Raw genomic sequence first — 27,301 nt, 5'->3', positions numbered from 1 at the left:
GACCAGCCTGGCCAACATGGTAAAACTCTGTCTTTACTAAAAATACAAAAAAATTAGCAAATTAGCCAGGTGTGGTGGCGTGTGTCTGTAGTCCCAGCTACTCCGGAGGCTGAGGCAGAAGAATCACTTGAACCTGGGGTTGCAGTGAGCCAAGATCCTGCCACTGCACTGCAGCCTGGGTGACAGAGCAAGACTCCATCTGAAAAAAAAAAAAAAAATTAGCTAGATATGGTGGCTTGCATCTGTAGTTCCAGCTACTTGGGAGGCTGAGGTGGGAGGATTGCTTGAGCCTGGGAGTTTGAGGTTGCAGTCAGCTGTGATAATGCCACTGCACTCCAGCCTGGGTGACAAAGTGTGACCCTATCTAAAAAAAAAAATTAAATTAAAAAAAGAATTGCATATAAAACAGTTGATTTTCTCTTATCCACTCCATTTCCCCTATGGGAAAAGTGTTGCCAAAGCAAAGCCATTAGACATTTAGTATCAAGCTGAAAACAGGAGTGGTGTTGTAAGAGGAAAAATGCTAAGGTTCCCAATGCAAACATTGGGTCCTCAGAGGAAAGTGAAAGATGGAATTAACAAGAGGCCTCAAGAATTAAAGAGGGCCAACCTTTGACTAATGAGAGTCCTCAAGGCTGAGCGTGGTGGTTCATGCCTGTAATCCCAGCACTTTGGAAGGTGAAAGTGGGAAGACTGCTTGAGCCCAAGAGTTAGAGACCAGTCTGGGCAACATAGTGAGACCCTGTGTCTATAAACAAAATATAATAAAGGTACTTTTTTTTTTGAGACAGAGTCTTGCATTGTTGCCCAGGCTGGAGTACAATGGCACAATCTCCACTCACTGCAATCTCTGCCTCCTGGGTTCAAGCCATTCTTCTGCCTCAGCCTCCTGAGTAGCTGGAATTACAGATGCCTGCCACCACGCCCAGCTAATTTTTTGGATTTTTAGTAGAGATGGAGTTTCACTGTGTTGGCCAGGCTGGTCTCGATCTCCTGACCTCGTGATCTGCCCGCTTTGGCCTCCCAAAGTGTTGGGATTTACTGTGCCACTGTGCCTGGCCATAAAAATACATTTCAAAAAATAAAAACAAGAGTCCTCAAAAGAGTTGCAAAATTGAGTGGTAAAGTAATGATAATGGAGAGAAAGAAAGTAAATATCAGAGAAAATAACAGAGCAAATGAATTAAAAATACCACCACCCAGACACATGCTGTGAAACATTAAGTCTCCGAGATTAAAGAATAGATCCTCAGTCTGGGCAACATAGTGAAACACCATCTCTACAAAAAAATTAAAAATAAAAATTGGCCAGGCATAGTGGTATGTGCCTGTAGTCCCAGCTACTGGGGAGGCTGAGGTGGGAGAATTGCTTGAGCCCAGGAGGACAAGGCTGCAATGAACTACCATCAGGCAATGGTGATGCAAAGCAGATGAGCCCCAAACTGGGGCTTAGCCTGGGATAGTTCTTGTGTTTGCCCAGGAAAGAATTCAAGGGCAAGCTGGTGGTGTTAGTAACTTTTACTGAAGTGGCAGTGTACAGCAGCAGCAGAGGTACTGCTCCCTGCAGAACAGGGCTACCCCATAGATAGTGTGCCCAAAGTAGCAGCTCAGGGGCAGTTTTGCAGTCATATTTATACCTAGTTTTAATCACATGTAAATTAAGGGACAGGTTATTTAGAAATTTTCAGAAAAGCAATGGTAACGTCTGGGTGTTGCCATGGCAATGGTAAACTGCCATTGTGCTGGTGGGCATGTCTTATGGAGGAATGCTTTTGGTACTTCTTCCCTGTTTCAGCCAGTCTTCCATTCGGTCTGGAGTTGAGTCCTGCCTCTGACCTCAATGGCACTCCAGCTTGGGCAGCAAAGTGAGATCCTGTCTCAAAACAAACAAAAAATAGATCCTGGCCGGGCATGGTGGCTTATGCCTGTAATCCCAGCACTTTGGGAGGCCAAGGTGGGCAGATCACGAGGTCAGGCCATCGAGACCATCCTGGCCAATATGGTGAAACCCCGTCTCTCCTAAAAATACAAAAAAATTAGCTGGGCATGGTGGCACACACCTGTAGTACCAGGTACTCAGGAGGCTGAGGCAGGAGAATCACTTGAACCCAGGAGGTGGAGGTTGCTGTGAGCCAAGATTGCAACACTGCACTCCAGCCTGGCAACAGAGCCAGACTCTGTCTAAAAATAATAATAATAATAATGATAAAATAAATAAATAAATCCTAAACATTTCTATGGGGAAAATAGGACACTTAAAGTGAGGTTAAACAGATTTACAACACATCTGAGCCAACGAATGTTAGAAAATACTGGAGTAATGCCTTCAGGGTTCTGAGAAAAATTCATTTATTTTTAAGTTTTAATTTTTTTTTTTTTTTTTTTTGAGACAGGGTCTCACTCTGTCATGTAGGCTAGAGTGCAGTGGCGCAATCATGGCTCACTATAGCCTCAACCTCCAAGGCTCAAGTGATTCTCCTCCCTCAGCCTCTCAAGTAGCTGGGACTACAGGCCCGCGCCACCATGCTTGGTTAATTATTATTATTATTATTGAGATGGAGTCTCGCTCTGTCATCTGGGCTGGAGTGCAGTGGCACGATCTCAGCTCACTGCAAGCTCTTCCTCCCAGGTTCACACCATTCTCCTGTCTCAGCCTCCCGAGTAGCTGGGATTACAGGCGCCCGCCACCATGCCCGGCTAATTTTTTGCATTTTTAGTAGAGACTGGGTTTCACTGTGTTAGCCAGAATGGTCTCGATCTCCTGACCTCATGATCCGCCCGCCTCAGGCTCCCAAAGTGCTGGGATTACAGGCGTGAGCCACCGCGCCCAGTGGATGCCCTGTTAATTTTTTTTTGGTAGAGATAGAGTTTTGTCATGTTGCCCAGGCTGGTCTTGAAGTCCTGGGCTCAAGGGATCTGCCTGCTTCAGCCTCCCAAAGTGTTGGGATTGCAGGTGTGAGCCACTGTGCTCAGCCGAAAATTCGTTTTTAACTTCAGATTCTATACTCAGGTCAGGCACAACTGTAAAGAGGTTGGCACAGGGGTTGTTTGAGATGGAGTTTTGCTCTTGTTGCCCAGGCTGAAGTGCAATGGTGCAATCTCGGCTCACTGCAACCTCTGCCTGTCAGGTTCAGATGATTCTCCTGCCTCAGCCTCCCAAGTAGCTAGGATTATAGGCATCTGCCACCGCGCCTGGCTAATTTTTATATTTTTAGTAGACACGGGGTTTCACCATGTTGGCCAGGGTGGTCTCGAACTCCTGACTTTGTTATCTGCACGCCTTGGCCTCCCAAAGTGCTGGGATTACAGGCGTGAGCCACCGCACCAGGCCAGCACAGGGTTTTAACAGCAGGACAGATGAAAGGCACCCGACCTAGTTGAGGGGAGGTAAGAGAAGACTTCCTGAAGGAGGTGATCCTGAGCTCTCCTTAGACCATGAGCAAACTGCTTGGTAAATCTTCAGTAAATTTCCCTGATCTATATTAGAGTGTTGTAAGAGAAATTTTACCTCCAGATTCAAATTTGACTTCCACATTGCTCATAAACTTATGATGAAGGGCATAAGCATTTAAATATAGTTATAAGTCTGCTTACTATTCCCATCACATATGCAGCGAACCTGACTTGCAAGATTTGCAGCTCAGTTCTCCTCATGACTAATTCGTTGATGCTGGGCACACCCACCTTTCCTTTTGACTTGGACAAACTGTTAAAACCATCACATTTTTCTTTTATTGCAGGTTTCTTTTTCGTTTTCTTTTCTTTTGAGACAGAGTTCCACTCTTGTCCCCCAGGCTAGAGTGCAATGGCGCGATCTTGGCTCACTGCAACCTCTGCCTCCAGGTTGAAGCGATTCTCTCCTGCCTCAGCCTCCCCAGTAGCTGGAATTACAAGTGCCTGCCACCGCACTCAGCTAATTTTTGTATTTTTAGCAGAGACGGGGTTTTGCCATGTTGGCCAGGCTGGTCTTGAACTACTGGCCTCAAGTGATCTGCCCACCTTTGCCTCCGAAAGTATTGGAATTACAGACGTGAGCCACTGGGCCTGGCCAACCTCTCTTTTATAAAATTATCCCACAGTTCACTTCAAAATCTCTTTTTTGATTGAAAATTAAAATATCCCAGCTCTGTGAAACAAGCTTCAGCTTGATAGTGGGTTAATCAACTTTGTTTTTGTTTTGCAGCATATTGTGTTATTGTGTTTGTTATAAATTTGAAGACATCCAATATTTTTCCACATGGGATCTAGGAAAAAATAACAATTAAAACAATAAAAGTTCTCATAATCTGTTGACAGAAAACACTAACCTAATGTTTAAGAATGAAATTTGTCTCACATGATATGCTTTCACCATCAGAGTAGAGTAATACCACTAAAAGATGGAGAGGGTTTGTTTTAGCAGCATTCTTGTAGCTTTTTTTTTTTTTAGGTGGTTTTGCTCTTGTCACCCAGGCTGGAGTGCAGTGGCATGATCTCAGTTCACTGCAACCTCTTCCTCCCAGGTTCAAGCAATTCTCCTGCCTCAGCCTCCCAAGTAGCTGGGACTATAGGTGCCCACCACTACGCCTAATTTTTGTATTTTTAGTGGAGATGGGGTTTCACCATATTGGCCAGGCTGGTCTCGAACTCCTGACCTCAGGTGATCCACCCACCTCGGCCTCCCAAAGTGCTGGGATTACAGGCATGAGCCACCGCACCCGGCCTGTTGTAGTTAGACTCTCCTTTACAGAAAGAAAACTCTCCTTTACAGAAAGAAAACTCTCCTTTACAGAAAGAAAACATGAGGTCCCAGTGCAGTGTCTCACGCCTGTAATCTTAGCACTTTGGGAGGCTGAGGTGGGAGGATTGCTTGAGCACTGGTGTTAGAGACAAGCTTGGGCAACACAGTGAAAACCACCTTAAAAAATAAACAAACAAAAAAACTGAAAAAAAAAAAAAAGAAAAATATGAATAAGAAAGTCCTGTCCATGGATATCAAAGATGCCTTCCAGTTCCACTGAATGGCTTTTTCAGGATGGCCCTTCATTCAGTGACAGAGTTAAAGTTTGGACACAGCACTGGGTTAAAGGCTGTTCCCGTAAAATTGATGTTTACCTGGCACCTGTGAATGTGACCTTATTTTGAAATAGGCTATTTGCAGATGTATTCAAGTTAAAATGAGGTTATGCCGGACTAGTGAGGGCCCTAAATCCATTATGACTAGTGTCTGTGGAATGAGAAGAGGGAAGTTTGTGGCTGGTGCGGTGGGTCACGCCTGTAATCCCAGCACTCTGGGAGGCCAAGGCAGGCGGATCATCCGAGGTCAGGAGTTCGAGACAAGCCTGGCCAACATGGTGAAACCCCGTCCCTACTAAGAATACAAAGATTAGCCAGGCATGGTGGGGAGCACCTGTAATCCCAGCTACATGGGAGGCTGAGGCAGGAGAATCGCTTGAACCCGAGAGGCGGGGGTGGCAGTAAGCCGGAATTGCACCACTGCACTCCAGCCTGGGCAACATGAGTTTTCGAAACTCCGTCTCACAAAGAAAAAAAAAAAAAGAAAGAAAGAAAGGGGAAGTTTGTTTACACAAATACAAAGGTTAGATGACCGTGTGGAGACAGAGATTTGCGTTATGCTGCCATAAAGCAAGGACTGCTGTGGCTTGCAGGCAACACCAGAACCTGGAATCTGCACAGAAAGATTCTCCCCTGTGGGCTTCAGAGAGATCATGGCCCTCCAGACATCTTGATTTCAGACTTGTGGCCTCCAGGACTGTGAGCTAATCAGTTCCTGTCATTTTAAGCCACCCAGTTTGTGGCAATTTGTCACAGCAGCCTGAGAAGACTGACACAGGCATCAGTCAAACTCTTCTCATACCCTGTCAGGAGGAGGCGGGCAACCCTTCCTTAGTCTGGGCTGCATCCTCATCCAACAGAGAGAAGTTTGATTCTTTTTTTTTTTTTTGAGACGATGTCTCCCTCTGTTGCCCAGGCTGCAGTGCAGTGGTGCAATCTCAACTCACGGCAACCTCCACCTCCTGGGTTCAAGCGATTTTTTTTTTTTTAATATGACAGGGTCTCTGTTGCCCAGGCTGGAGTGCAGTAGTGTGATCATAGCTCCCTGCAGCCTTGAACTCCTAGGCTAAAGTGATCCTCCTACCTCAGCCTCCTGAGTAACTAGGATCACAGGGCCATTGACCATGCCTGGCTAATTTTATAATTTGTTTGTAGAGATGGGGTCTTACTATGTTGCCCAGGCTGGTCTCAAACTCCTGTCTCAAGCAATTCTTCCACCTTAGTCTCCCAAAATGTTGGGATTACAGGTGTGAGCCACTGTGCCTGTCTAGATGTCTGATTTTTAATCCTCCTGCCTTCCAATCCTACTCCTCAGCTGTCCTGACAGCAGCTCTGTGCTAAGTAGACCAGAATCTGTTTTCTGAACATTCTTCAAGCCTAAGTCATCCTTATTTAAGGGAGCTTTGTTCTCAGACTTTTAATCAACGTTTAAGCAGTCTGAATATCACTCCTGGAAGAGTAACAGGTTTTTACTTGGTAGCAAATGCTCTGAAATCTGATTGGCTAGATAACTGTTACTGGCAGACTGGAAAGTGCAAAGGCAAGGAAGTCCTCTTACACTTACTGAGGCAATGAACATGTCAATGGCAGTGGCAGCGGTACCTACACGTTCTCTGCATTTCATAAGCCCCACGACTCTTGCATACATGGAGAAGGGGCAAAAATGACTATCAATCAAATATGGAAAAAAAAGCAGAGGTGGTAATTTTAACATATACAAAGTAAGGTTTAAGACAAAGAGGATGGAATGTTTCAGTGAGATCATCTGATCTTGATAAATGGCAAAATTGATACAGTAGTCTCCTCTTAGCCATAGTTTTGATTTCCATGGTTTTAATTAGTTACTAGTTACCCATGATACAGAACAATAGGATGTTAAGAGAAAGAGAGAGACGAAGAGAGAGAGGACCACATTCATATAAGTTCTGTTATATGACATTGTGATAATTGTATTTTATTATCAGTTATTGTTGTTTATCTGTTAACTGTTCCTAATTTATCAATTAAACCTTATTATCATAGGTATGCATGTATAGGAAAAAGCAGTGTGTGTATATGTATTTGAAGTTCAGTACTATCTGGGCTTCAGGGGGGTCTTGGTGTGTATCCCCCAAGGACAAGGGGGGACTACTGTACCGGGCATTGCAGTCTTTGCCCTCTATAGTCTTACAGACCTGGGGTTAAATCCTATTACTGTCTAACTGTAAAACTATACAAATTATCCTCCTGGAGCCTCAGTTTTCATACAGGTAAAAAGGAGATAAAACATACCTTACCCATAGGACAGCTATGAGGCTTATATTAGCTAACGCATGCCTAGGATTCAATAAAAGTTAGCTCTCATGTTCACTCTACTTACTTTCCAAGAAACATACCAAAGCTATTGTTTTTTTCCTCAAGCTGTTGGCCCTTACCTTCAGTGCTTTTTTTTTGTTACCAAAAACTTTTTGTTCTTTTTAAAATTTAATTTAATTTAATTTTTTTGCCTTAAGCTATGACGTTTGAATGCTACCAAAAACTTTAGATCTATCATTTATTGAAATGAATTTGGTTTCATTAAATAAATTTTTAAAAAAATACATTTAAAAAATTTTAATCGTTTTTAGGATACAAGTGGCTTTTGGTTACATAGGTGAATAGTATAGTGGAGATGTCTAAGATTTTAGTGCACTAGTCACCCAAGTAGTATGCATTGTACCCAATATGTAGTTTTTTATCTCTTAATCCTCTCCCACCCTCCCTCTTCAGAGTCTCCAGTGTCCATTATACCACTCTGTATGCCTTTGTGTACCGATAGCTTAGCCCCACTTTTAAGTGGGAACATACTGTATTTTGGTTTTCCATTCCTGAGTTACTTCACTTAGAATAATGGCCACCAGCCCCATCCAAGTTTCTGCAAAAGACAGTATTTCATTGTTTTTTATGACTGAGTTGTATTCCATGGCGTATATATACCACCTTTTCTTTATCCATTCATTGGTTGGTTGATTGGCACTTAGTTTGGTTCCATATCTTTGCAATTGTGAATTGTGTTATGATAGACATAAGCATGCAGGTGTCTTTTTGATATAATGACTTATTTTCCTTTAGGTAGATACTCAGTAGAGGAATTGTTGGATTGAACGGTACATCTACCTTTAGTTCTTTGAGAATTCTCCATACTGTTTTCCACAGAGGTTATACTAATTTATATTCCCACCAGCAGTGTATAAGCATTCCCTTTTCACCACATCATTTTCATTATCTTGATTCTTCTAATCCGTGAGCATGAGATGTGTTTCCATTTGTTTGTGTCATCTATGATTTATTTCAGCAGTGTTTTGTAGTTCTGTTGCTGAGATCTCTCACTTCCTTGGTTAAATATATTCCTAGTTATTTTATTTTTTCAGTTACTGTAAAAGGGATTGAGTTCTTCTAGAAAATAACTCAATAAGGAAAAGACACCCTATTAAATAGTTGTTTAGGCATTGAGTTCTTTTCTAAAACGCATCTCTAGCTCTCAAGGAACTATAGATACAAGAATAAACCAAACCCAAAGGTAACAGAAGAAAATTCCTTTTCTTGAGTTCTTGATTTGTTCTCAGCTTGATCATTGTTGCCGTATAGCAATGCTACTGATTTGTGTACATTTATTTTGTAGCCTGAGACTTCACCGAATTCATTTATTAAGCTAGGAGTCTTTTGGAGTTTTCTAGGTATACAATCATATCAATAGCAAACAGAGATAGTCTGACTTTTTCTTTTCCAATTTGGACGCCTTTTCTTTCTTTCTCTTGCCTGATGGATCTGGTTAGCACTTCCAGTACTGTTGAGTAGAAGAAGTGAAAGTGGGCATTCTTGTCTTGTTCCAGCTCTCGGGGAGATGCTTTCAACTCTTCTCCATTCTGTGTGATGTTGGCTGTGGGTTTATCATATATGGCTTTCATTATTTTGAGGTATGTTCCTTCTATGCCTAGTTTATTGAGGGTTTTTTTTTTTATCAAAAAGGGATGTTGGATTTTATAAAATGCTTTCTCTGCATCTATTGAGATAATTGTGTTTTTTTTTGTTGTTTTTGAGACAGAGTTTTGCTCTTGTTGCCCAGGCTGGAGTGTAATGGTGTGATCTTGGCTCACCACAGCCTCCACCTCCTGGGTTCAAATTATTTTCCTGCTTCAGCCTCCCGAGTACTGGGATTATAGGCATGTGCCACTATGCCCAGCTAACTTTTATATTTTTAGTAGAGTGGGGTTTCTCCATGTTGGTCAGGCTGGTCTTGAACTCCCGACGTCCAGGTGATCCACCTGCCTCAGCCTCCCAAAGTGCCGGGATTACAGGCGTGAGCCACTGTGACTTGTGTATGTTGAACCATTCCTGCATCCCTGGGCTGAAACCCACTTGGTCATGGAGAATTATCTTTTTCATGTGCTATTAGATTTAGTTTGCTATATGTTGTTGAGGATGTTTGCATCTATGTTCATCAGGGATAAAATTTCTTTTTCTTTCTTTTTTTTTTTTAAATGTCCTGTCCTGGCTTTGGTATCAGAGTGATACTGGCTTCATAGAATGAGTTGGGGAAGATTTCTTCTTTCACAATCTTTTGGAATTGGTTCAGTAGGATTGGTACCAATTCTTCTTTAAATGTCTGCTAGAATTTGGCTGTGAATCTTTCTGGCCTAGGCTTTTTTTTTCTTGGCAATCTCACTGCTTGTTACTGGTCTGTTCAGGATTTCTATTTCTTTCTCATTCAAGCTAGGAGGGTTGTAAATTTCCAGGAATTTATCTATTTCCTCTATCTTTATAGAGTTGTTCATAGTAGTCTCAAATGATCTTTTGTATTTCTGTGGTGTTGGTTGTATGTCTCCATTTTCATTTCTAATTGAGCTTATTTGAATCTTCTCTTTTATTTTCCAATATTTATTTATTTATTTTTTATTTTTTTGAGATGGAGTTTTGCTCTGTTGCCCAGGCTAGAGTGCAGTGGCGTGATCTCAGTTCACTGCAACATCTGCCTCCCAGTTTCAAGTGAGTCTCCTGACTTAGCCTCCTGAGTAGCTAGGATTACAGGTACCCGCCACTGTGCCTGGCTAATTTTTGTATTTTTAGTAAGAGATGGGGTTTCATCATGTTGGCCAGGCTGGTCTCGAACTCCTGACTTTTTGATCCACCTGCCTCAGCCTCCCAAAGGGCTGGGATTACAGGAGTGAGCCACTGTACCAGGCCTTCTCTCTTATTTTCTTGGTTAATCTAGCTAATGAAATATTGAGTTTGTTTGTGTTTTCAAGGAATTACTTTTTTGTTTCATTGATCTTTTGTATTTTTCTTTCAATTTCATTTAGTTCTGATCTGATCTTTGTTATTTCTTCTCTTCTGTTAGCTTCAGGTTTGGTTTATTCTTGTATCTCTATTTCCTGGAGGTATGATGTTAGGTTGTCAATTTGTGACCTTTCAGACTTTTTGATGTAGGCATTTAGCACTAAAAACTTTTCTGTTAGAACTGCTTTTGCTGTATCCCTAAGGTTTTGATATTTGATAACTTGTGTCACTATTATTCATTTCAAATAATTTTATTTTATTTTATTTTGAGGCGAGGTCTCATTCCATTGCCCACAGCCACCTTTCCTTTTAACTTGAACAAACTGTTACTGCTAAAAGCATTACATTTTTCTTTTATTGCAGATTTTCTTCTCCTCCTCCTCCTCCTCCTCCTCCTCCTTCTTCTTCTTCTTCTTCTTCATGTTTGTTTTTTTTTTTTAGATGGAGTTTTGTTCTTGTCTCCTAGCCTGAAGTGCAATGGCATGATCTTGGCTCACAACAACCTCTGCCTCATGGGTTCAAGTGATTTTCCTGCCTCATTCTCCTGAGTACCTGGGAATACAGGCACATGACACAATGCCCAGCTAATTTTTTATTTTATTTTTATGTTTTGAGAAGGAGTTTTGCTCTGCTACCCAGGCTGGAGTGCAGTGGTGCGATCTTGGCTCACTTCATCCTCCGCCTCCCAGGTTCAAGTAATTCTACTGCCTTAGCCTCTTGAGTAGCTGGGATTACAGGCACACACCACCATGCCTGGGTAATTTTTGTATTTTTAGTAGAGACAGGGTTTTACCATGTTGGCTAGGCTGGTCTGGAACTCCTAACCTCAAGTAATCTGCCTGCCTGGGCCTCCCAAAGTGTTGGGATTACAGGTGTGAGCCACTGTACCTGACCCAAGCTAGACATGAACCCCTGGCTTCAAGTGATCTCCTCACCTTGGCCTCCCAATATGAAGGGATTACACCATGCTGGCCTCTGTCTCTTTTCTTAAGTGTGGTAGTAATTGTTCTATACAGCTGGGAGCTCCAGAGTTAAGTGCACATATATTTAGGACTGCAATATCATCTTGTTGGATTGATCCTTTTATCATTATATAATGACTTTCTTTGTCTTTGTCTTTTTTTTTGTTTTTTGAGACAAAGTCTCGCTCTGTCGCTCAGATTGGAGTGCAGTGGCGTGATCTCGGCTCACCGCAAGCTCCACCTCCCGGGTTCATGCCATTCTCCTGCCTCAGCCTCCTGAGCAGCTGGGACTATAGGCGCCCGCCACTGCGCCTGGCTAATTTTTTTGTATTTTTGGTAGAGACGGGGTTTCACCATATTCGCCAGGATGGTCTCGATCTCCTGACCTCATGATCCACCTGCCTCGGCCTCCCAAAGTGCTGGGATTACAGGCGTGAGCCACCGCACTCGGCCTGTCTTTTTCTTACTGTTATTGCTTTACAGTCTGTTTTATCTGATATAAGAACAGTTATTCTTGCTTGCTTTTGGTTTCCATTTGTGTGGAATAACTTTTTCCATCCTTTTACCTTGAGTCTGTAAGAATCTTTTTTTTTTTTTTTTTTTTTGAGACGGAGTCTCGCTCTGTCGCCCAGGCTGGAGTGCAGTGGCCGGATCTCAGCTCACTGCAAGCTCCGCCTCCCGGGTTCACGCCATTCTCCTGCCTCAGCCTCCCGAGTAGCTGGGACTACAGGCGCCCACCACCTCGCCCGGCTAGTTTTTTTGTATTTTTTAGTAGAGACGGGGTTTCACCGTGTTAGTCAGGATGGTCTCGATCTCCTGACCTCGTGATCCGCCCGTCTCGGCCTCCCAAAGTGCTGGGATTACAGGCTTGAGCCACCACGCCCGGCCAAGAATCTTTATATACTTGGTGACTTGAAGACAGCAGATGCTTGGTCTGTGACTTTTTATCCACTCTGCCAATCTGTACCTTGTAAGGTTCTATTCTGGTGCATATCAATCTTTTGTTTCAAGATTTAGAACTCCTTTTAGCATTTCTTGTAGGGCTGGCCTGGCAGTGACAAATTCTCTTATGATTTGCTAGTATGAAAAAGACTATTTCTCCTTCATTTATGAAACATAGTTCTGCTGGATACAAAATTCTCGACTGAGAGTTATTATGTTTAAGTAGGCTAAAGACAGGACCCCAATCTCTTCTGGCATGTAAGGTTTCTGCTGAGAAGTCTGCTATTAGTCTGAAAGGTTTTCCTTTATAGGTTACCGGATGCTTTTGTCTCACTGCTCTTAGAAATCTCTCCTTCATACTGGCTTTAGATAGCTTGATGACAGTATGCCTTGGTGATGTCCTTTTCTTTCAATTTGTGAAGAGTTTCTTTTTCCTATTAAAGATAAACAAAAAACAAAACTCCTAACCTCTCTTAACTGTGGTAGCTTTCTCTTTCTTTTCTTAGCCAACCTCTTATATTTCTTTTCTTTCTTTCTTTCCTTCTTTCTTTCTTTTTCTTTTTTTTTCTTTCTTTCTTTCTTTTTCTTTTTTTTCTTTTTTTTGTGAGACAGGGTCTCATTGTGTCACCCAGGTTGAAATGCAGTAGTGCAATCACAGCTCACTGCAGCCTTGACTTTCTGGTCCCATGCACTCCTCCCACCTCAGTCTCCTGAGTAGCTGGGACCACTTGTGCACACCATCATGCCTGGCTATTTTTGTAGAGATGGGATATCCATATATTGCCCTGGCTGGTCTCAACTCCTGGGCTCAAGCAATCCTCCCACCTCAGCCTCCAAAAGTGTTGGGATTACAGGCATGAGACATCACACCCAGCCCTACATTTTTTTCATGTAAGTGTTATTTTTTTGAAAAAGAAACATTTCATGGAACAAAATTCAAAAAGTCATACATACAGTAAAAATTCTACTGCCTACTCCTGATTCTCAAGTACACAGTTAACCTTTCCCAAGTAACCAGTTTCTTGTGGTCCTTTCAGGCTAAGTGTCGGGGGAAACCGACCCCAATATTTCAACATAGGTTTTTTCTATTTTCCAGAAGTGTCGTCTGGTCTGAGAAATAAAGAGAAAGGGTACAAAGAGAGGAATTTTATAGCTGGGCTGCCGGGGGTGACAGCACATATTGGTAGGTCCGTGATGCCCACCTGAGCTGCAAAACCAGCAGGTTTTTATTAAGGACTTCAAAAGGGTAGGGGATGTACGAACAGGGAGTAGGTCACAAAGATCACATGCTTCAGAGGGCAAAAAGGAAAACAAAGATCACATGCTTCTGAGGCCAATAAAGATCACAAGGCAAAGGGCAAAGCAAAGATCACAAGGCAAAGGGCAAAGTCAAAAACTCTTGATAAGGGTCTGTGTTCAGCTGTGCACATACTGTCTTGATAAACATCTTAAACAACAGAAAATGGTTCAAGAGCAGAGAATCGGTCTGATCTCAAATTTACCAGGGTGGGGTTTCTTCCCCACCCTAATCAGCCTGAGGGTACTGCAGGAGATCAGGGCATATTTCAGTCCTTATCTCAACCGCATAAGATAGACACTCCCAGAGCGGCTGTTTATAGACCTCCCCCCAGGCATGATTTCCTTCCCCAGGGTATTATTTCCTTGCTGGGAAAAGAATTCAGTGATATCTTCCCTACTTGCACATCCATTTCTAGGCTGTCTGCAAGAAGAAAAATATGCCTCTATTCTACCTGACCCCACAGGCAGTCAGACCTTGTCTTCCCTTTTTCCCTAAAATTGCTGTTATTCTGTTCTTTTTCAAGGTGCACTGATTTCATATTGTTCAAACACACATGTTTTACAATCAATTTGTACACTTAGCTACAATTATCACAGTGGTCCTGAAGTGACGTACATTCTCAACTTATGAAGATAACAAGATTAAGAGATTAAAGACAGGCATAAGAAATTATTAAAGTATTAATTTTAGGAACTGATAAATGTCCATATTAAAATGAAATCTCCACAATTTATGTTCCTCTGCTGCGGTTCCAGCCGGTCCCTCCATTCAGGGTCCCTGATGTCCTGCAATAGCTAAGTATATGTGCATACAAACAAATGTGTACGTTTTCTTTTTTTAAAAAGTTAGCACTGCGCATGGTGGCTCATGCCTGTAATCCCAGCACTTTGGGAGGCTGAGGTGGGCAGATCACGAGGTCAGGAGTTCGAGATCAGCCTGGCCAAAATGGTGAAACACCGTCTCTACTAAAAATACAAAAATTAGCTGGGTGTGGTGGCGGGTGTTTGTAATCCCAGCTACTTGGGAGGCTGAGGCAGGAGAATCGTTTGAACCCAGGAGACAAAGGTTGTAGTGAGCCGAGATTGCGCCATTGCACTCCAGCCTGGGCAACAGTGCGAGACTATGTCTCAACAACAACAAAAAGTTAGCATATCATAGACACTCTACATATTCTTGCTTTTTTCATATAAAAATATATCTTGGAGGTCTTCTCATATCAATCAATAAATAATTTCTGCACTGTTCATGTCTTCTGAAAAACAGATGCCAAGATGGGATAAGACATGAAAGAGATTTATTGGAGGAAATAATGGGGAGGGAGCTGGAGGAACTATCAGATTGTAATGCAGCCTTGACCCTTGTGAAGGAGAGAGGGAAGGTAGGGTTGAGTAGGCAGTGACTCAGACTGTAATACAGTTCTAAGAAAGTTTCAGAGCCAGATGTGGTGGCTCACACCTATAATCCCCACACTTTGGGAGGCTGAGGTGGGCAGATCACTTGATCCCCAGAGTTTGAGACCAGTCTTGGCAAGACCCTGTCTCTACAAAAAGAAAAAGAAAAAAAGAAGAAGGAGAAGGAGAAGGAGAAGAAGAAGGAGGAGGAGGAGGAGGAGGAGAAGAAGAAAAGAAAAAAGCTTCAGCCAGACCCACCATAAATATTATTTTTTTTTTGAGATGGAGTCTTGCCCTGTCACCCAGGCTGGAGTGCAGTGGTGCGATCTCGGCTCACTGCAATCTCCACCTCTTAGGTTCAAGTGATTCTCCTGCCTCAGCCTCCCAAGTAGCTGGGATTATAGGCACCCGCCACCACACTCGGCTAATTTTTGTGTTTTAGTAGAGATGGGGTTTCACTATGTTGGCTAGGCTGGTCTCTTGGCCAGGCTGGTCTTGAACTCCTGGCCTAGTGATCTATTTGCCTTGGCCTCCCAAAGTGCTGGGATTACAGGTGTGAGCCACCGTGCCTGGCTTGTCTCAGTGTGTTTATATGTAAAATGGGAAAAATACAACATGTTGAGTCTCAGAAAACAGAACTCCAAAATATGGCACTTAGGCATGTTGAACTAAAAAAGCAGCCTCCAGCCGCTGCCTCCACACCGCCACCATTTCTCAAACCTCTGTTCCTCCCAAAGCACAGGATGAGGCTGTTCTCTGAAGTTCTCTTATCTACCGAGAAACTGAAACTGCTGTAGAAGAACACAATAACCTTTAATTCTCTCTCTGGAATTTCATTAACCAGAAAATATTAAAACTCATAGCACAAAGGAAGACACTGAAAATTAAACGCCACAGTAGAGACCAGATGAACTGTGTCCCACACTATGGTCTGTTGTCTGGTCTCATTTAGTTTCTTATTTTATTTATTTATTTTCAAGATGGAGTCTTGCTCTGTTGCCCAGGCTGGAGGGCTGTGGCACGATCTCAGCTAACTGCAACCTATGCCTCCCAGGTTCAAGTGATTTTCCTGCCCCAGCCTCCGAAGTAGCTGGGATTATGGGCACGCACCAACATGCCCTGCTAATTTTTGTATTTTTAGTAAAGATGGGCATTTCACCGTGTTGGCCAGGCTGGTCTCCAACACTCCACCTCAAGTGATCTGCCCACCTTGGCCTCCCAAAGTGCTGGGATTACAGGCATGAGCCACTACGCTTGGCCCATTTAGTTTCTAATGAGAATCATTTACTAATCATTTTGTGAGCATTGGGCTCACTTATTTCCCCTAAAAACGATTTACTACCAGTCAGGTGAGGTAGCTCATGCCTGTAATCCCAGCACTTTGGGAGGCCGAGGCGGGCGAATCACCTGAGGTCGGGAGTTGGAGACCAGCCTGATGAACATGGAGAAGCCCCATCTCTACTAAAAATACAAAATTAGGCGGGTGTGCTGGCGCATGCCTATAATCCCAGCTACTCGGGAGGCTGAGGCAGGAGAATTGCTTGCACCTGGGAAGAGGAGGTTGGGGTAAGCTGAGATCGCACCATTGCACTCTAGCCTGGGCAACAAAAGCAAAACTCCATCTCAAAAAAAGAAAAAGCAGAAAGAATTTGGGGTGAGTCCACAGAGTAAAGTGAAAGCAAGTTTGTTGGAGAAGTAAACAAAAGAATGGCTACTGGATAGGCAGAGCAGAGGTATGGGCTGCTCCACTGAGTATACTTATAGTTATTTCTTGATTACATGATAAACAAAGGGTGGATTATTCACAAGTGTTCTGGGAAGGACGTGGGGATTTCCCAGAAGTAAGGGCTTCTCCCCTTTTTAGACTCTATAGGGTAACTTCTCAAGTTGCCATGGCACTTGTAAACTGTCATGGCACTGGTAGGATGTCTTTTAGCATGCTAATGCATTATAACCAGCATATAATGGGCAGCGAGGAGACCAGAGATCAGTGAGTAGACCAGAGGTCGCCATCCTGGTTTTGGTGGGTTTTGTCTAGCTTCTTCACTGCATCTTATCAGCGGAGTCTTTATGATCTGTATCTTGTGCAGGCTTCCTATTTCATCATGTGACTAAAAACGCCTAACTTCCTGGGAATGCAGCCCAGCAGGTCTCAGCCTTATTCTACCCTATTCAAGGTGGAGTCACTGGGGTTCAAATGCCTGACAGTTATTTCTATCTTGATGCCCCCATAGGCACTTCCAATTCGACATGCCCCAACCAAGCCTATCTTTTTCTCAAAAATTGCTCCCATTCCTGTGTTTCCTAACTTTCTGAAATTTCTACCATATTGCTGAAGTCAAAATTCTCAAAGTTATCTTGGATTCTTCCCTCTCCTTTAATCCCACATTTAATTAATTACTAAGTCTTGTTAAATTTTACTCCTAAATAATTCTAGTATGTGCTTTTTTTCTCATAGTGCTGCTCTTCCGTGGTTCAGATCCTTGTCTTTTGTTTGTTTGTTTTGAGACGGAGTTTCAATATTGTTGCCCAGGCTGGAGTGCAATGGTGCAGTCTTGGCTCACTGCAACCTCCGCCTCCTGGGTTCAAGTGATTCTCCTGCCTCAGCCTCCCGAGTAGCTGGGATTACAGGCATGCAACACCATGCCCGGCTCACTTTGTATTTTTAGTAGAGACAGAGTTTCTCCATGTTGGTTAGGCTGGTCTCAAACTCCCGAACTCAAGTGATCCGCCCACCTTGGCCTCCCAAAGTGGTGGGATTATAGCTGTGAGCGACTGCACCCGGCCCAGATCTTTGTTTTTACTGTACTATTGCAATAGCTTCTTTGCTAGTCTCACCTTCCTCCAACAGAACCTGAACACTTTTGTCAGAGAATTTGTTTAATACACAAGGCTGATTATAGTTCTCCTTAGCTCAAAAGTCTGTAATAGCTTCCTATTGCCTACAGAATCGAGAAAAGAAAAAAACTTTCATTTGAGAAATGTGAGGCCTTTTAAATTATAAGGCACAGAGAGACATTAAAATAATACAGGAATTAGGCTTGGTGTGGTGGCTCACGCCTATAATCCCAGCACTTTGGGAGGCCGAGGTGGGTGGATCACTTGATGCCAGGAGTTCAAGACCAGCCTAGCCAACGTTGCAAAACCCCGTCTCTACTAAAAATACAATTAGTTGGGCTTGGTGGCGCATGCCTGTAATCCCAGCTACTCAGGAGGCTGAGGGAGGAGAGTCACTAGAACCCAGGAGGCACAGGCTGCAGTGAGGCAAGATCGTGCCACAGCATTCCAGTCTGGGTGACAGAGCAAGACTCTGTCTCTAAATAAATAAATAAATAAATAAAAAAGATACTGGAATCAGGTGGTACTTTCCCTTTGAGCTACATATGCATCTCCTGAAACTGCTTGCTATTGCCCCAAGTAGCTACAAATTAATCCAATAATGCTGCACCAGATGCTATAACCCACACCCTATATCTTAACAATGTATAGCCAATCATTAATCAATGTTATTCCTGTAAACCAATGAGAATCCCTCACAAACAACTTTGAGCCCACTTCCTATCCCCCTTTTTTTGCCTTTAAAAATCTATTTGCAATTGCTCCTGATTGGAGTGTACATTCAAGGCAACTTGTATGTGTACTCCTGGGTTGCAATTCTAAAGTTTGGCTCAAATAAACTCTCTACTTATATTAATTTTGCCCCAGCTTTTTCCTTTTAGGTCAACAGAATAATGAAACATAGCTTTCCATAATTTGACCTCTGCTTATCTGTCCACTATTTTCTTATCCATTGCTTTTTCCTGTCTTAATCTGTAATATTCAAACTAGTTGCATTTCTCAGAATATATGATGTTCTCTCATGATTTATGTACATGCTGTTCTACCTGAAATAATTCCTCGTTTCTTGCTCTTCGACTTGTCCTTCATGTAAAGTCCTACTCATGCTTTAAATTTTGGCTCTCACTCAGCAGACGGGGCTGGAGTGAAAAAAAATTTGCCTCAAACCTACCTATTTCATGAAGTCTACCCTGACTCACTTAGAACCCCGCCTATTCTACCAGTGCTCTTTTAAACCACAGTTTATTTTTAATTTGCTTGCATATTTGTTTCTTCAGTAGGTTTAATTTCCCAACGGAAAAAGACCAATCTTTTTTTCCTGTTATCTCCAGCAGTTATTACAGTGCATGGCAACAAGAGTAACTGATATTTTTCTTGATTAAAGATACCATTCTTTTTTTTTTTTTGAGACAGGGTCTTGCTCTGTCACCCAGGCTGGAGTGCAGTGGCGTGGTCTCAGCTCACTGCAACTTTCGCCTCCTGGGTTCAAGCGATTCTCCTGCCTCAGCCTCCTGAGTAACCAGGACTACAGGCGCATGCCACCACACCTGGCTAATTTTTGCATTTTTAATAGAGACAGGGTTTCACTATCTTGGCTAGGCTGGTCTCAAACTCCTGATCCACCTGCCTTGGCCTCCTAAAGTGCTGGGATTACAGGCGTGAGCCACTGCACCTGGCCTGAAGATACCCTTAAGGGCTGAGGAAGCTTTCCAGGAGTGAGTAATGTAGTAAATGAGGTAAATAATTCCGCCGCCCTCTAGTTTTCGAAGCTTCTTTCAAAACCTAGCAGGCAGTTCACTATTAACTTTCCTTATCTACCACTTTGGGTAGAACTGACATTTCTCTTCTTTGTCCTCCTAATGAATGTGTTATGTCCTATCCTACCACCAATCACGTTTAAGTGTGTATTCCCAAGCATTTGAGACATTAGGCTCACCATTACAGGGGAGGAAACCTTTCTAGGTTCTTCAGCTGGTCTATAAACTAAATTGATACCAGTCAGGTTAACACGAGAAAAACAGTTTTAATTACGTATGTATGCACAAGAGTCCCACAAAATATGAGACTCAAAGAAGGGCCAGAAATTTGACACTGACATTACATCCTGGCCTCAGAAAGGAAGTGGGGCCCGGCATGGTGGCACGAACCTGTAATACCAGCTACTCAAGAGTCTGCGGCAGGAGGATCCTTGAGCCCAGGAGTTGGACGCCAACCTGGGCAACATAGCAAGGCTAGTCTCTTCAAAATAAAAGTGGGGCTTGGGGCTTCCAGGGGTGGTGGAGACAAGTTAAGGGAGGATAAGAGGAGAAAACGTAAGATGAATAAAGGTTGACGTTTATGCAGATAAAAGTATCTCATCATACTAGTTGACTAGGAGCAGCTCTCTTTCTGGTACAGATTCCTTTAATTATGAAAATTTCCTTTAGAAATGTACATTTCTCTTTACAAAGGGAGAGTTTTAACCTTTATTTTAGGCAATAGTGGGATAAGTGAAGCATTTTCCTGTGTTGGCTGGATCTTAATTTATTTTTGCTGAAAGACATCAATATGCCAGAGTGGCATATTTTGGGGTGGCATATTCTGGACTCCTTCAGTTATAATTTGGGGTAGTGTGTCCTGAGCCCCAACACAATGAAATCAATCAACGTCCACCCTAACTAAAGGGGCTTTCTTAAATATTCTAGGAGAACCTCACCATCATGCATAGACCGTAAAAAATCCTTTAAAATTCAACCCAAAGGATAGTTTTAAAACGCGGCTTCCTCCAGGCACTTTTAATTGTCCTTAACAGATGGCCAAAGCCTGGTTATGCGAACCGCATATGCTAAGAGAAAACTGACTAGAGCGCCAAGAAAATGATGATTGGCTGCCGGAGCCCAGAAGTTGCATGTTCTCTGGCCAAGGCAGGCACTAAGAAACTGCTGAAGGTTCAGTTTTTGAATTACGGTTTTTGCATCGTAAAGAAAAAAGATTAACCTATCAGGAAGAACCGAGCACATCCAATCGCCAATCAAGAGCGGGAAAGAAGCCAAAGCCTGGGGATACCCACGCACCAACTAGGACGTCATTCTCCAGCCCCCGCCAATGAACAGCGGAACGGGGGGCGGGGCAATAGGCGGACCCGTTGCCCTAGAAAACAAACAAGCTGCGGTACAACTGTCCTCACCAGCCCTCGCCTCCCAAGCTACTGCAGCCAACCCCTCAGCAAGGTGCTGATTTAATGCTTTCCATGCTCTCTGCGTGGGGCAAGTGACAGTGGAGTATCCCCTTCCCACTAAAGTAAGGCACTTCTTTCCAGTGCCTCCCCGAGAACTGCAGAAAGCACACTGGAACTTCCAGCTTTCCACCTTCACAGGAGCCGGGAGCCCCGCGCTACCTGAGGGGGAGGGGCGGCCCTGGTACGCAGGCGCGCATGCTTTGTCGGGGGCGAGGCTGTGGCGGCCCGAGGTAACCTGGGAGCTGTATTTCTTAGGCCGGCGAAACCGCCCTGGCCGCTGAGGCCTTCGGGACTACATTTCCCAGGAGCCTCCGCGACCATGGGGCGGGCCGGTGAGTTCGTTAATGAGCTCGAGGGAGCCACGGCGCGGCCCACCAGGTTCCAAAACAAGGAAATGAAGAGGGGAGGCGGGACTGGGGGTGCCTGTGGGAGCCGCCGCCGCCGTCGCGGAGGAGGAGGAAGAGGTGGAGGAGGTGGCTGCTGCGGCCGCCGAGGAGTCCCTTGCTGAAGGCGGACCGCGGAGCGGCGGGCGGCGCGCGCGCGCGCGCCCGAGAGGCGTCTGTTGGAGAAGTGGAGCGGCGGTCGCGGGGGGAGGAGGAGGAGGGACTGAGCGGCGGCGGCCCCCGCGTCCCGTGCCTCTATGGGGGAAGCAGACAATGGATTATGATTTCAAGGCGAAGCTGGCGGCGGAGCGGGAGCGGGTGGAGGATTTGTTTGAGTACGAAGGGTGCAAAGTGGGACGCGGCACCTACGGGCACGTCTACAAGGCGAGGCGGAAAGATGGGTAAGAGCAGGGGCGGGAGGAGTAGGCTCTCTCGGGTCCTCGCCCTGCCCGCGACCTGGCGGGATGGGTGGGTCGGATCCCAGTCGGGCCGTGCCCGAGGGGCGATGCGGAGGGGGTCGCGGGGTCGCGTCCCGACACCGACTCCGAGGGGCGCCCATTCCACCCGCCTCCCCTGCGCGGTCGCCGTCGCGCCCCTCGAACTCCCGCGGCGCACCCCGGTCCGAGGCGTCGGTCCCGTCCCAGAGGGGCGCCCTCCGAGTGCTCGCAGACGGCGGCGGGACTCGAGTTGGGACCTCGGTGGAGGAGGAGTTTTGGGGTCTGGTCTCTTGGGGGAACGCAGCGGGCAGGCAGAGCTCCGCCGCGGAATTGCCGCTCCGGCCCTGTGTAGTGACGGTCGTTGTGGAACTTCCAATCGGCTGAGCGCCTCGCGGGGGCGGCGGTTTGAAACCTCGCCGGGGAGCCCGTCGGGCGAACACGGCCTGGGGTCCTCGCCAGCCCCGCGGCTCTGACCCGCTGGGCACCGCCGCCTCCGGCCGCGATCTCCGCCCCCTGGGGCTGGCCGGCCAGTTGGCCCCTCTATGCAGTACTCCCATCCCTGTCGTACGCCCGGCGTCCCGGATTTCTCATTCTCACATTCTGAATTGCGTACCTTCCCCCTTCGAAGGAGACCTGATGGGCCAGCTGCGTTTCGCAAGCGGTAGCTTAAGAGTTGGCTCAGTTCTCTGCCAACCACCCTTTACCTCGCAGCCCCTTGGCTATCTTGGGTATTATGTCCTCCCCTCCATCCTCTGCTCGATGACTGTGGGCTGGGGCTTATCGAGTACCTAGATTATCAAGAAGGGAATACAGAGTGACAAAGCTGGGCCTGAACCTTTGTTTTCCTAGGAGTTGGGGGAGAACTGTAGGGACACCTTGGGAAGCCTTTACTGATTGTCCTCTTAAGATAAGAAGAGCTGGATAAAGTACTGAGAATGCCTATGCTTACTTGGTCCTGGAGGTCAGACAGCAGCTACAGCAGGACTGGTGGAACCAGCTTCCTGGCAGGAATTACCCTCCCCCAAGGTTAGGGACCCAGGAAGATACCCTGTCCAGCATAGACTTTAAAGAGAGTCAAACTCTACGGAAGAGGATTGTAACGGAATATTTCTGAATACACTGATGATCAGCCACAATGACATTAGTAAAATTTGAAGTGCCGCTTATCTTTGTGCGGGCTGTTATAATTTGATGTGGTTGGTATATGAAGTCTAGGACCAAAGTAGGTTGTGTGCGTATGCACTAATTTCATAAAACAAACAACTCTATAGTGTTTTGTCATAAGGTATCGTGAAAATTACAAAGTAGTATCCAAGTGTAAAGGATTATTATTATTACTGCAGTTTTTTTCCTCTTGTAATAACTTGAACAGGCCTTAAGGTACTCAGTTGTTTCTCATAATTCCTTTAATTACCAGGTGTCCTTGAATGCTTATCATAGAATGTGTTACTATAATTAACATATTTTGGTTTTGGAATATGCACTCTACCTGTTATACTAGTGTTCTTGTGGGAATTTTATCAGATATATTTGGGGAAAGCACATCCAGTTTTCCTGTTTGGACACTGTTAATAAATCTGAGGTGGGTTTTTCCCATACTCCTCATGCTAACTTTGTAATATACTTTAGGTTTTAAAAAATGTATTTTTTGTTGTTGTTGTTAAAATAGCTTTCTCTTATTAGGGAACTTTTGAGAAGTTAAAAATTCTGCTTCTGAATTGTATTTGAATAGTATGGGCTTATAACAAAAACCAGATAATTCCTGCTTCTATAGTTTTTGAATATTTTTCCCCTCTAATAAAGTGCTTGATTCGAATACACTTCCTTTTTGAGTGAAATTTGTTAATTAGAATTAATAAAGCTTCTTTACTAGAGTAAGATTAGTTTGGTTGTCTTCAAAATATAATGCTCTTTTTTTCTAAAAAAAAAAAAAAAAGTCTCTTAGGGTCTGAAAGCGTTAGTTTAAATCACTATGTTATGTATAAGAAAAACCATAATAAAGGCTTTTTTCCTGGATGAAAGATCTGGTTGAGATTTGCAACTTGACAGTAAACACCCACATCTCTTGTGGGTTGGTAGTGGGATTAGTTTTATGTTCATTGATAACCAGCAATTTGAAAGAACATCTGTGTCCTTTGGGTTCATGTTAATTTTTTTTTTTTTAACTTTTAAACTGTGAGGCAGATTTGCATAGTAAAGGATTTTACACTCTGATCATGGTAGATTACAGTTTAGCTCTTTCCAGATTTTATTTTGGTTAACTCAGAAAATGCATAATGCTGTTTTAGGGAGCCAGAAATCACATAGGTTACATTAAAGAGAATGATTCTGGTATATATAATGTAGTATATAACCAAAACATTGTTCAGGTCTTTAAAAGAAACATTGAAAGAAGTAACTTAAAATATCATTAGAAAAGTTTAATACGGCCGGGTGCGGTGGCTCAAGCCTGTAATCCCAGCACTTTGGGAGGCCGAGACGGGCGGATCACGAGGTCAGGAGATCGAGACCATCCTGGCTAACACCGTGAAACCCCGTCTCTACTAAAAAATACAAAAAACTAGCCGGGCGAAGTGGCGGGCGCCTGTAGTCCCAGCTACTTGGGAGGCTGAGGCAGGAGAATGGCGTAAACCTGGGAGGCGGAGCTTGCAGTGAGCTGAGATCCGGCCACTGCACTCCAGCCTGGGCGGTAGAGCGAGACTCCGTCTCAAAAAAAAAAAAAAAAAAAAAAAGAAAAGTTTAATACTACAGTTTGCAAAATCTTAAGTTATTTCCCTTGAAGTATGACTTTAGGCAATATATATCACATACATTTATAACAAGCTGGAAATGCAAGATTTACATCTGAGTTTTTCACCTTTAATTAAAAATGTTATTTGTTCACCTTTTTGCAAGAAGATTGGCTTTTGACCCAACTCTCCTTTTTATGTAATATTTTTGAGTATTTTTTGTAGAGACAGGGTCTTGCTGTGTTGGCAGGGCTAGTCTTGAACTCCTGGGCTCAAGTGATCCTCCTGCCTCACCCTCCCAAAATGCTGGATTACAAGCGTGAGCCACCATGCTGGACCTCCAACTATCTTTTTCTTAAAAAAAAAAAAAAAAAATCTGTCTTAAAAGCCGTTCTTTTTTTGTTTTTTTTCGTTTTATAGAGACAGGGTCTTGCTGTGTTGTTCAGGTTGGTCTTGAACTCCTGGCTTCCCAAAGTGCTGGCATTACAGGTTCATGCCACCACACCCAGCCAAATGTTATTCTTGAAGAGAAACAAGTTCAGAATATTTTTGAACTTTTTAATACAAGCAAGAATTCACAAAATAAATTTTCTTCATTATTAAGAAGTCACACATGACAATTTATGGTTACAGATTTCAAGACTGCATTTCTCCAGTTAGAAACATTTAAAAAGTTGATCGATAAAGGAATATTGTTAAAAACTTCTTTTGTTGGCTGGGCGCCGTGGCTGACGCCTTTAGTCCCAGTATTTTGGGAAGCCGAGGCAGGTGGATCACCTGAGACCAGGAGACCAGCCTGGCCAACAAGACGAAACCCTGTCTCTTCTAAAAATACGAAAATTAGCCAGGCGTGGTGGTGTGCATGGCTGACACAGCTTACAGAGTTTCTTTTGTCAGGGTTTCAAATGAGAGGTTGATGACTACATAATGTATGTCATGAAATTCTTCACAATAAGTACATGTAGATGCATATAGCTAATAGGTACAATAGTATTTGCCTGTGTTTGATGGGTTTTTCACAATTGGTTTGTAGTTAAATTATTGTATTTGCATTTTTATTGGATACTTACAGAAGATTAAAGATTTGTCAGTATCATCAGATGATTAGAACTTTCCAAAGTTTTAGATCATCTAGTTCAATTTCATCTTTTTCCAAAGGAGAAATGTAGAGCTTTGAGAGGTTAACTGTCATGCTCATAGTGTCACAGCAGAGATAGCCTGTTGTAATCCACATCTAACTTAGAGTTCTTGCATTTTCCTTCCAAATACCATGGGTGGAAAAACAACAAAAGGCCATCTTACCTCCGGTCTTGATAACTTACCGTATAAACTTTTTTCCATGCCAAAAGTGCATTTATACACAAAAAAGGGAAAAGGGAAATTATCATATATGAAGGACATTTACAAAGTAGGAGTCCAGGACTGTAGATTCTACTACATGTAGCTGCCGCTTTTCTTTCTTTTTGAGATGGAGTTTGCTCTTGTTGCACAGGCTGGAGTGCAATGGCGCGATCTCAGCTCACCGCAACCTCTGCCTCTTGGGTTCCAGCGATTCTCCTGCCTCAGCCTCCCGAGCAGCTGGGATTACAGGCATATGCCACCACGCCTGGCTAATTTTGTATTTTTAGTAGAGACATGTTGGTTAGGCTGGTCTCGAACTCCCGACCTCAGGTGATCCACCTGCTTCAGCCTACCAAAGTGCTGGGATTACAGGTGTGATTACGGGTGTAATCCCAGCCTCCCAAAGTGCTGGGATTACACCCGGCCATGCTGCTGCTTTTCATCTATTTTTTTCTTCATCCTCACTCTCAACACTTTTGGCCATTATTTCTGATTTGGATAGTAGCTGATTGGTCTCTCACTATAGTCCAAGATCCAGATTGCTGTTAGTGTCATTTTCCTATAAAATCAATCATGTCATATCTCTTTTTGGAAAACTAAACGTTTACTATGGCTTATACTATCAGATCTGATCTCATCTCTTTCTCTCCTCTCCTTGCATGAATCATGCTTGAGACTTAAATCAGATCCAATCTTAATTCCTTAGTTTGACATGTAAAGACATTTGCATTCAGACCCTGAAGTCTGTAGTCTTTATTCCTGCCACCATTTCTTTTTCCAGTTGCATTCAAGCTATATACTTCTGAAGCACTGAACTCATACTTTTGGTACTTAAGGCCTTTCATGTCTCATTTTCTTTGCTCTACATTCACTCTAGAATTGTGGTGGTGTGCCATTCTTCCCTCCCCCTTTTGCCTTACCTTTACAAACCTGTCTGCTCATACTTCAATACCCAACTCAAATTGTTTTCCTCCTTGAAGCCTTCTCTTAATCACTGGGTGTACTCCTCAGCTGTGTTTCTACCCATTTGTTCTTACGTATGTAAAGTCACTGTAAGTGATACTAATATGCCTCATAAATTACTAGCTGCAAAAGGATCATCATTCTCTGTCCAGTGCCTTGTAGAGTTGGGCATATAATATGCAAAATTCAATTAAAAATGCCTTTAATTGGTAAAGATGCTTCACTGATCTTAAAAGCAGACCAAATTCCTTTAAAAACACAAGTTTATTTACTTTTCTTAAAAAACAGTGTTTTCAGTAATTGTTTTGAAAGCCTGAAATACAGTAATGTTACATGAAATAGGTGGTTAGATGTAAATATTTCTAGTATATTTTTTCCTTAGAAATATACTGCTTTTCCAAACAGTTGATAAATTTCTTTTTTCATTTTTTTCCCTTGAGAGTGTCTC

The 27,301-nt window shown here is 43.6% G+C and overlaps 1 protein-coding gene across 4 annotated transcripts in view; it reads left to right on the top strand.

Moving 5' to 3' along the window:
• Nucleotides 1-3,937: 3,937 nt before the first annotated feature.
• Nucleotides 3,938-27,301, top strand: part of CDK19 (cyclin dependent kinase 19) — a 226,907-nt gene continuing 203,543 nt past the window's right edge. The window contains exons 1-2 of one of the 4 annotated variants that reach the window (XM_033234887.1): nt 3,938-3,942; nt 21,598-21,784. In XM_033234887.1, the coding sequence (XP_033090778.1) occupies nt 21,657-21,784 (128 nt within the window). In that variant the 5' untranslated portion in view covers nt 3,938-3,942; nt 21,598-21,656. Of the gene's footprint in view, nt 3,943-21,301; nt 21,785-27,301 lie in introns of those variants that run through there. The other 3 variants (XM_033234889.1, XM_033234890.1, XM_033234893.1) reach the window with 3 other exon arrangements.

Source organism: Trachypithecus francoisi, unplaced genomic scaffold (assembly GCF_009764315.1).
Source record: "Trachypithecus francoisi isolate TF-2019V2 unplaced genomic scaffold, Tfra_2.0 Lachesis_group15, whole genome shotgun sequence".
Taxonomy (NCBI): Eukaryota; Metazoa; Chordata; class Mammalia; order Primates; family Cercopithecidae; genus Trachypithecus; species Trachypithecus francoisi.
The sequence above is the reverse complement of the archived record's forward strand: the minus strand, read 5'-3'. Positions and strand labels throughout refer to the sequence as shown.